Source organism: Lactuca saligna, chromosome 8 (assembly GCF_052625555.1).
Source record: "Lactuca saligna cultivar CGN05327 chromosome 8, ASM5262555v1, whole genome shotgun sequence".
Taxonomy (NCBI): Eukaryota; Viridiplantae; Streptophyta; class Magnoliopsida; order Asterales; family Asteraceae; genus Lactuca; species Lactuca saligna.
The window spans coordinates 251,633,683-251,644,046 of record NC_136424.1 but is presented as its reverse complement, the minus strand read 5'-3'; the positions used below and the strand labels follow the sequence as shown (position 1 = coordinate 251,644,046).

Genomic DNA, 10,364 nt, shown 5'->3' with positions numbered 1-10,364 from the left:
ACTTCGGGAAGTTAGCTTAACCTTTAATTCTTAGTGTGTTAATTTGGATATGGATATGATCTCTCATGTAACCAAACTGAGTGATAATAGAGAGTCCGATGACCTGCCCCGTCATACGTAGTGTAGCGATGTTTTGTCACCCCTGGGCCTAGTCGGCTCGGACTGTAGTTAGCAGTCGGGATGTAATAGTGTCACTCATGTATACATCTATGCCTGTAGTGTTGCTTTCCTTCCGGGAAGCTCTGGTTACATGGTATTCGCGTCGTAGAGTGTCGTATAGAGGGATAGTGTGTCACATTCTGGATTACTGTATTCTCTTGTATTATAGTATAGTGAACTTTTAGTATAGTATATAGAGTGTTCTCTTTAACATGCATTAACTTGTAATAGTAGTAATTATAGTGAGTATCATAGTGATAGAGGTAATGAGCAGTAGTCTTAACTATACCTATTATAGTTAAATAGAGTGTGGGATTGCATGCCTTTGATTTACAAAGGTATTGAATAAGGTGAAGACTTTCATATCTAACACAAATATATATGATATATAACTAAGAATTCAATGACAGTTAGACGGATAACAATATACCCTAAGACCACAATCAAACAAGAACAGGAAGTAAGGCGAGCTATCGGTCCTAAGTCCTTCAAGTCTTACTTATATAAATATATTGGTGTAGATATAGTTTAAAAGAAAAGTAGTTTAAAAACAGTTTGAAAATAGTTTAATAACAATTTAACATAGAAAATGCGTTTGATAATTATTTAAAACAGTTTTGTTGACAAGTAGCTAAAAGTATAGAAAATCCTTTTTGATTGCGAGTTATAAATCACATGTGATTTGATACTATAACTTGTTGTATTCAACTTGTATCTCCCCATAAAACATTTAAAAACATTTGAAAGGTTAATTAAGGGGTATGAACTCACCTGTAGCGAGTGGAGCGGTGTAAGTGTCGGATGAGTGCTTGGTGTCAAGTGAAGACTTGAACACACTTTATGACCCTAGTAACATATAAAGACATATGTTTACATACAGTTAGTGATTAAAACACTAATTAAACACGTAATGACATCCTAATACGAAGAAAAACTCTTTGGTCAGGTGCTAGGAGGCTATTGGGTTGCAAGGAAGGAGTGTAAGGCCTCACTATGGAGTTTACTCCTTAAATACTCACCTTAGGTGAGTTTGCGGTTGAGGGACTAAATCCCCCATAAGTTTACGGACGTAAACTCATGGGAGGAGTGTATTTGTGTGCCTTAAGGTCTCTTGTATCACTAGGAAGGGTTCTAAGGTTAATTCCAAGGCTTGAGGCGTGTTTAGGGCTCAAAGGGGGCACTCCCTTGGAGTTTGCGGTCCTTGGACCACTCCTTGGGAGTTTACGGTCATGAACACCATGTTTTATGGCCGTAAACCCTTGGACACCCATTATCCTTCGTTTTTGAGGTCCTTAGCTCACTCCTACAAGTTTCTAAGTGAAGGTCCAAGGTTAAATAGGGGTTTTGGGCTCAATTTGCATCATTTGAGGGAGTTTACGGCCTAAGAGTGTTCCTGGGCCGTAAACCCTCTTTCAAGCCTCCAAACTTAATGTTTAATGTCTAAAACACTTCAAGGGTAAGTTCTAAGTTAGTCTCTAAGCCTAAGGAAGGGATTTGGGGGCATTTTGGCACCCTTTTAGGGGTTTACGGCCTAAGAGGGTTCTTGGGCCGTAAACTCCTTTTTCTTGACCTTCTTGGATGATTTTCATGCTATATAGACATATAATGAGCTTTAGAACAATCTAGGGTAAGAGAACTTACAATTTGGGGGTGAAAACTTGCGGATTTTTGGAAGAATCGGGCCTTGAAGAGAGAGAGAGAGAGAGAGAGAGAGAGAGAGAGAGAGAGAGTGACTAGAGTGGTAAAAAGTTTAAGTTGGTGACCGCTCAACCCTTATATAGGGTTTTAGTTTGTGGCTAGGTGGAAATCTACCCGATACCGACGTTAAATGGGGCTTATGGTTGTACCCGATTAAATGGTCGTAATTTGACTTGATTGTAACTAAAACTTTTTAAGGGAATATTGAGGGTGTTTCACGTGTTTCTAATTTGTTCCGATCCTTATGAAGTCATGATAAAAGTTCTAATTTTAAATTGTTTGATCCCAATGTTAACGGACAAGTTTTAATAAAAACGGGTTTCAGTGACGGAGTAAATTTCAGGTTGTCACAACTTTTAGGGTAAAATGACTATTTTACCCCTAACCAAGTCCAAGTCAAAGTCAACTTCCAGTTGACCCGAGTCGTCGAGTTGGGCCGTCAACTCGTCGAGTCCTTAACCCTTTATCCTTCCTTGTCCACGACTTGACTCGTCGCGTTTAGCAACGACTCGATGAGTTCCTCCTCTATATGAACGTCGAATGAACCTTCATCCGACTCGTCGAGTTGTATAAACAACTCGTTGAGTTCACCTTCATCTGATGAACAAGTTCTGTCCTTGACTTGCCGAGTTGTATGAACAACTCGTTGAGTTCATCTTCAACCATATGGAGATTGCCTTGGACTCGCCGAGTCTGTTCTAGCACTCGTCGAGTTCCATGAACTCCAGGTCTAAGGCTAAGTCCAATACGTTGGGTCACTTCTTTGGACCTTCTACAACCCTTCTAACACCCAACTGAGTTCTTTTGACCCTCAACAGATATGGGACTTTATGCCTTGGACTCGTCGAGTCCCAAGAACGGACTCACCGAGTCGATAACGTCCACACCCTAAATCCTCGATTTCTGATGTACAACCTTTGACCAAATGATAGATCCAAGCCCCTAAGCTCGATCTAGCACGTAAAGTTTCGAACTTTACGTGCATGCATGGGACTTTTGAGCTTGAAAGGCTCTAAAATGGCTCTTATGTTGCATGAGACCTTCCTTGGGTGCAAAAGCAACCCAAATCTGCCTTGTGACTCCTTCCAAGACTTAGATCTGAAGTCTTGACCCCCAACCATGTTTGTAATCATGGTTGGCTACCTCATATGGCTTAAAAAGCCCTAAATCTTCCCTAAAAAGGGATCTAACAAACAAGCAAGCAAGGTATATACTATATACCTTTCAAGGACTACAAATGATGAACCAAACTCGAATCCTTCAGTCTCCTCTTGATCCTTCTATGCTCATCCTTCTTCCTTGAGGTCAAAACCCACAAAAATCACTCAAAAGCCTTAGATCTTGCACCAAAACACTTAGGGTTTGCTATGTAGGGTTTTTGGGAGCAATAGGGATGAGTGGTGGCTGAATGAGATGATTAAATAGGGTGCAAACCCTCGGATTAGGGTTTTTGTCCAGTCAAAGCCTACTCGTCGAGTTCGGGACCCGACTCGACGAGTCCATCACTTAAATCCCACATCCTGTCCCGCTTCTACTCGGCGAGTTAGTCCTTCAACTCGCCGAGTCCAAGGCCAATAATGCAAAATACTTAAATAAATTACATACCAATAACCAGGTGCTACATGTACGCCTAATGTACTAACAGGGCTTCTGGTATCCTCCATCTCACGAGTAAGTTGCGTGTACCCTCATGTATGCCCAATGTACGGGCTAAAACACAAACTTTTACCACAAGGGACCAATTATGCAACTTGATAAAGTTAAGGGATAAAATGGTAATACCTGATAATCAAATGTTACAAAATGCGATCTCACAACCCATTTCCTTCTAAAATCCTTGCTATCTTGTAAAAAACTCTTTAATCTTCAATATGAGCACAAGTCAAAACAAGTTAGGGAATAGAAGTGTCTACTGGGAATACCCGAGGTTGGCTTATTTAGAATAATGATGATGATAATCATCCTACTCGAGATCAACCCCCAAAAATCAATATAAAATAAACATAAATTCCAAAAGATCAACATAATCACATCAAGGGCTCAAAAGTCAACTAACAGTCAAAACCAAATACGATAATCTTGATTAACTAATAAGATTTAATAAGCTTTAGAAGCATCACCATAGCTCAAACCAATTAAATCTTGGGTACAATAGACCAAAATATACCATCAACATAGAGTTCAATAATCAAAATTTATATCCAAGAAATGTAATAATCAATTCCAACATGAATGGCTTACTAGCCATACTCTAACAAAGGAATGAGTATTTCATAATCCAAAGTAAATGGTTCCCTAATAAGTATCTCAACCCAAATCAAATTAGAGTTCTAAGGACCCAAACCAAAATCAAAAGGGTATATATATATATATATATATATATATATATATATATATATATATATATATATATATATATATATATATATATATATATATATATATATATATATATAACACATAGTAAGAACTAGCTAGCAACGATTGTGTAAAATGAGGTCTACCTAGGAATCTACTCATAGTCAATGTAATTGCAATTCACATGGATATCATGTGCATTATGTGACACCCATGCAATTTGCGATTTCGTTCATCATTTTCCCTATTTTTTTCCTAATTAAAATCATACACAATGCTACTAGATTTCAACGTCAATGCTAAAAAATTAACTTCACGATCACGTACAATATTGTTTAGCAGGGTCTCGTCTTCAACCATTTGCAAGAGATTTTTCAGTTGATCAAAGTGAAAAAATGACCTACAATTTTTTTAGGGTTTAAATATAATAGACAGATGCGCTGCGCTGCAATTCATGGGTGGGCCACGAAACCGCAACCTAGTAGCCAAAATCGTAGTCAAACACACGAGTTAAATGCCTAAACCGCATACGACTTACATAATCGCATGCAAGTTAAATTCAATTGCTGGCTATTTTGAAACAAAATCTAACTTTTAATTAAGAAATTACAAAGTTTTTAAATAACGTAAGGCGTGACTTGGCGGCAATATCAAACATCAAGCTTTTCCGAGCCTTGACGAGTCACGACGTTTGTAAGGCGTGACTTAAGGTGACAATTTTCTATATAATTAATATTTTTATATGTATTTTCAACTATTATTCTTTTGTATACATATATATGAGTTAAGGCGGCGTTTTGGCAAAGCTTGGCGGCATGTGCAAACCTTGGAGTCGAGACGTGCTATGACGGAGCCATAACAAGCTTTTTAGAACCATGGAAATTACACATTGTGCCACAGTTCGACTTAAACTAGGGAAAGAAAAGTAAATAGATAGAAGTGGAAAAAAAATAAAAAAATTGATCTTTATGAGTTTCGTTAAAGAAATAAAAGCAAAACACATATTTCTTCATATTTTATTTCTGTTTTCTTTTTCTCTTTTCTTTACTTTCCTTTATTTTATTTTATTTTATATTTTTCTGTCGTGAATATTTGAAAGTTTCTCTTTTATTTTATCTTATCGTCCCATTCCATTTCCATACCCTCGTCATCGTCCCTGCAAATCTCGTCGTTCTACTCTAGGGCAAACAGGCAAATCTTGATGCACGTAATGAAGTCTATGTTTCAAAGAAAACCTCCAATTTTATCCCTCAGACCCGAGTTTCATTCACAATGCTCCTACAATAATCCCCAGGTTCGAGCGTGTTTATTTCCCTTTTTGATTAATTAAAGACTATGCAACTTTAACAGTTTGTTTCGTAGCGATCTTAATTCCATCAATATCATGTGTAATATGAAATTTCATCGAAATTGGAGATTAATAAGTGAAAAGCAAAACTTATCAGTCATCACTCAAGAGTTGACAAAGAAGCTATGTTGTATTTCTGCACAATTTTTTCTAAATAACGCTGAATTTCCCAAAGTTAAGATGGGTAATTAGTTTTGCATTTGACTCCGACAACTTGAATTAGCTAGGGTTATTTGGTTTTAGTTTTCTAATTTGAACAATCTATAACAAATTATCGGGGTTTACTTGTTTCCAGGTTGTCTGTAATTCCAGTTCGACGAGGGAAGAGTTTATGATGAAAATTTTGGATCGAAGATGGACATTGAAGAATCCAGACACCAAAGTTCACCAAATAAACGTTTCTCGCTTACAAACACAACCCACTTCTAAACTACTTGGGAACGTTTCCTTTTCAAACAACTCACATCCTTCGTTGGGTGAGAATCTAACGGAATGTCACAATGATCAGTCATCATTCTACATTGTTCGTGATGATTTGTTGCATCCATTAGTGAATGGTAACAAGGCCAGGAAACTGGATGCATTGCTTCCACTTATTGAAGATCATTTAGGAACCGATGTGGTAAGAATAAGATAACATCTCCTCTCAAATAATCCAAAAATTTAAACGTTTTCATTTCTCTTTAAACTTCTTTACCAATATATGAAAGATTATAGGCCATCTGGGATTCTGCAAGTGATGTCTTGAAGTTCAATTACACCATTTTTATAGGTCACATGTGGAGGTTGCCAAAGTGCACATACTGCAGCTGTTGGTATGTTACATTTACATTCATGTTCTTCATTCTGTTTTCAGATTACAACTCTTGATTTTGTGTTTGTGTGTTTTTCAGCTGTTTCTTGTGCAGAGAGAGGATTAAAGGCACATTTACTTTTACGTGGAGAACAACCTCAAATTCTTACAGGCTACAATTTGATTTCCATGTTATATGGAAATGTCACATATGTTCCAAGATCTGTATATGCTAAAAGGGAAGAAATGCTGACATCACATGCTGATTCAATACCTGGGACTATCATACGCCTTGATGATTTACTCAAGGCTTCCTTTACAAACCACAAGTCAACAAAGTCAAACCTTGATCAGCCTTCAAATTCAAAGAAGATAGTAGTTATCAATGAAGGTGCTGGAGATGCCATTGCATTACCTGGTAAGCTTGAAGTCAACTCATAAGTCATAACTCTATCTTGAATTTTTATAGGTTTTGACTTTTGACTTTCTATAGGCTTGATTCGCCTTGTGAAATACTTGTCACAAGATCATATACTTGGAAAAAGTCAACCAATAAAAATTGTGGTGGATTCAGGCACTGGAACAACAGCTGTTGGTTTAGGAATTGGAGCCTTGTGTTTAGGGTATGCGGTTTAATTATTTTAAATGAATATATTTAAAACTTCAACCAATAAAAATATTGATTTGTTTCTACTTTTTGCTAGACTTCCATGGGAAATAACTTCAGTGATGCTTGCTGACACCATTGAAGGATACAGAAAACATGAGGAACATTTGATATCTGAGTTGTTTGGATCCTCTGGCTTCCCTATTATTATGCATAATGGACTTGTACATTGGGTTGAACGTGAGCATCCAAGAAAGTATGTTTGGATTCTTTCTATTACATTATTATACTAATTTTTTTTTTTTTTGGAATGATGGATGTTTTGTTGTTTAAAATGCAGATTTGGGAATGTGTTGAAAGGGGAAATAGAAGCATGCCAACAGATTGCTAAGGAAACGGGTGTTTTGGTGGATCCAATATATACATTGGCTGCATGGGAGCTTGCAAGTCAACTTAGTCAACAGGAAAAAAAAGGTGGTGCAAAAGTTGTGATGCTTCACACTGGTGGGACACTTGGCATGTTTGGATTGGCTCAACGCTACAAGTCTTACTTCTAATTTTCAACTACTTACTAATATCGGCAATGTACTTTATTTTTTATCCATACTTATATTTTTGTACCCATAAGTACATTGCTATTACATGTAAAAAGTAAACTATGGTGCTTATGTAGTTTCATATTTTTTGTTAACATGTCTTATTAGTTGAAACATTGTTGGATAATTCGTGCAAGTTGCGTAAATTGGAAAAAAACGAAACATTGGTATATAAATTGGTAAAAAAAATCATTTTTTTTTTTTTTTTTTTTTTTTTTTTTGCATAAATACACATATAATGAGTAAAACTAAATATGGATGTTTCTTCGTTTTTGTAAATAGCAAAAAGAACAATTAACATTTACGAAATTGTCTTTATTTATCTTTGTCTTTCCATTTTTCCAAGTGTATTGTCATTTTCTTGTATCTTTAAACATCACTTATTGGAACTTTATGTAGACAACATGTAATGAGGAAAAAAAGAAACATATGTCACAGAAATTTATTGTTAGAACATAAGCTCAATGAGTACCACTAATTGAAGAATGCTATTGTATTTATCATATTCAATCTTTTTATTTATCTTTCTCTTTGGTCCTTGATTATGTGTTTATCCATCTCCAGTTAGATGAACGCATTGTGATGTAGTAGCCAATCAATATCGTCAATACAAGCTCTCAGTTACTACTTTGCTGGATGTACCATAATTTAATTGTGTATTATGGTTCCACTAAGATCTCTCATCATGTATATAACAAGGTTTTTATTTTATTTTCTTATTTTTTATTTTATTTTATTTTTTAACGGAGAGCAAATATATTAGCACTAAAAGAAAAAAAAAACTTAAGTGAGGAGCTCAAGTCAAATTACAAGAAAAGTTTGAAAAGAGAGACATACTCCATACATTGCAATCAATCTTTGTAAATTTAGATCTACACTTGATTCAACTAAAAATACTAATGCTAGTATCGTCCGTCAAAGTCAACATTGCTTGCCTTTCATTTCTGAAAACCAACACATTCCTTGCCTTCCAAATCACCCACATCGTGGAGTAAACAAGAATCATGATCGTTTTTTTGCATGTTTTTTCTACATGTCATCGAATTGAGCATCTCTAAAAGATTTGAAAAGGACAAAGCTAGCTCATTAAAAATAGCGGACAATCCGATAAGCCATATCTACTCATCCACAACATAATCGCAAGAAAGTAGATTACAAGTGGCAAATTGGAATTTGTTTAAACTCTATGAATAACCTAAATATATGAATGTAAGCAAATCACATTTATGAAATCATAATTTTTATTTAATAAACAAATAAATTGCATAACAATCATCACACATCACAAGAAAATACAAGGGTAACAAACTTATGAAGGGTTATCGATAATACTAAAATTTGAATTTCTATTAAAACTTTTATAGGTTGTGTTTGACGAAAACTAGTTGGTAGCGGGTAGCGTTTTGTTAAAAGCTACTGAGATAACTTTTAGATTTGGAGCGTTTTTGTTAAAAGCTACTGAGATAACTTTCAGATTTGGAGCGTTTTATTTAAACTAAATACTACAAACTTGTAGTGCTGAACGAGACTTTTTGTTCAAAACAAAGCGTTTTGTCAAACGCTAGAAGCTCTTAAACGCTCCGTGCCACTTCCAAACACGCCCATGATGGTAATAACATTTGTAATTAACAACTTATCCCTGCATCCTCTAATCGAGAAGGATAAGATTAATGGTGTAAACCTTTACCAAATAGTATAACTTGAAAATGGCTCTCAAGAACGAAAAAGAAAATATATGTTATTGATGCCCCAATCCTAGCCGCGCCTATTTTTGATTCGTCTGCTTCTGACCGAATGAATGGTTCAATAAATTCAATGAATAATTTGACGTGGCAACTCACATGATGCCAAGCATGAAAATTGACCTTTGATGTGCACAAAAATACCTATCAACTTTTAAATTTATAAACCTAACTACTTAACAAATTTATACACCTATAGGCAGTGTACCTAGTCGAATTATAAAATAGCTTAAGTCAGGTGTTGAATACATGAATAAAATTTCAATTTAGAAAAATAACTACTATTAGTTAAACTAAGAAACAAACTTTAAAAAGTGTTTTTACTGATTTTGCAAGATTAGAAGAACTTAATTCAATTCAAACAACTATTAAAACTAAGTAAGCAAAGAAAATGATTTTTACTTCAAGATTAAAGAGTACTTATGTACAGTTCCGGTTTCCCCTCTCCTATGGTTGATTGTAGTTGATGAATTATATTAATTACTAATTCGTTAAATAATTAGATATTATGATCAAACACCTAGAAGTACCAACTTATGAATTACCATACAATGCTTAAGCACAAGTTAAACAACAAATTGATATAAGCAAGAATTGGACTATGAATGATAAATCTTATAGTTACTTTCCTATTATCAAGTCAAGCAACCAAACACAAATTATGGACCAATTAAGCTCTCTAACATAGTTTAAGTCACAAGCTTTAATTACCTAATCTAAGATTTGTTTAACCCTAGCTCTAGCAGTTTAATGATCATAAACCAATTTGAAAACAAGTTCATGCAATAACATTATCATCTACTACACTAAAATAATACCAAGTCAATCAAAGACTAGAACTAAGCATGATAGGATTTTGATTATCAAACACAAGTTAAATCAACATAAAACATCCATTAAATCGAAATCAACACATAAGATTCAGGTTCATCTTCACCAAATAGAAGTATACGGTGATTAGCACAAATTGGACTATGAAGGTATTATGGTTTATTTATATATTATAAGAATAATATATTAAAGGAGAAATTATATTATTTGATTAATATTAGTCATAAATTAA

The 10,364-nt window shown here is 34.9% G+C and overlaps 1 protein-coding gene across 2 annotated transcripts; it reads left to right on the top strand.

Moving 5' to 3' along the window:
• The first annotated feature begins 5,323 nt into the window (after window positions 1-5,323).
• LOC145013372 (Pyridoxal-5'-phosphate-dependent enzyme family protein) lies at window positions 5,324-7,654 on the top strand. 2 transcript variants are annotated; one of them, XM_078972164.1, is made up of 7 exons: window positions 5,324-5,509; window positions 5,859-6,185; window positions 6,336-6,378; window positions 6,457-6,774; window positions 6,850-6,979; window positions 7,061-7,219; window positions 7,304-7,654. In XM_078972164.1, the coding sequence occupies exons 1-7, from the start codon at window positions 5,417-5,419 to the stop codon at window positions 7,518-7,520; spliced, it is 1,287 nt and encodes a 428-aa protein (XP_078828290.1). In that variant the 5' UTR covers window positions 5,324-5,416; the 3' UTR covers window positions 7,521-7,654. The 2 variants fall into 2 exon arrangements, with proteins under 2 accessions (XP_078828290.1, XP_078828291.1); XM_078972165.1 differs by lacking the exon at window positions 5,324-5,509 and adding an exon at window positions 5,598-5,747.
• Window positions 7,655-10,364: the final 2,710 nt, after the last annotated feature.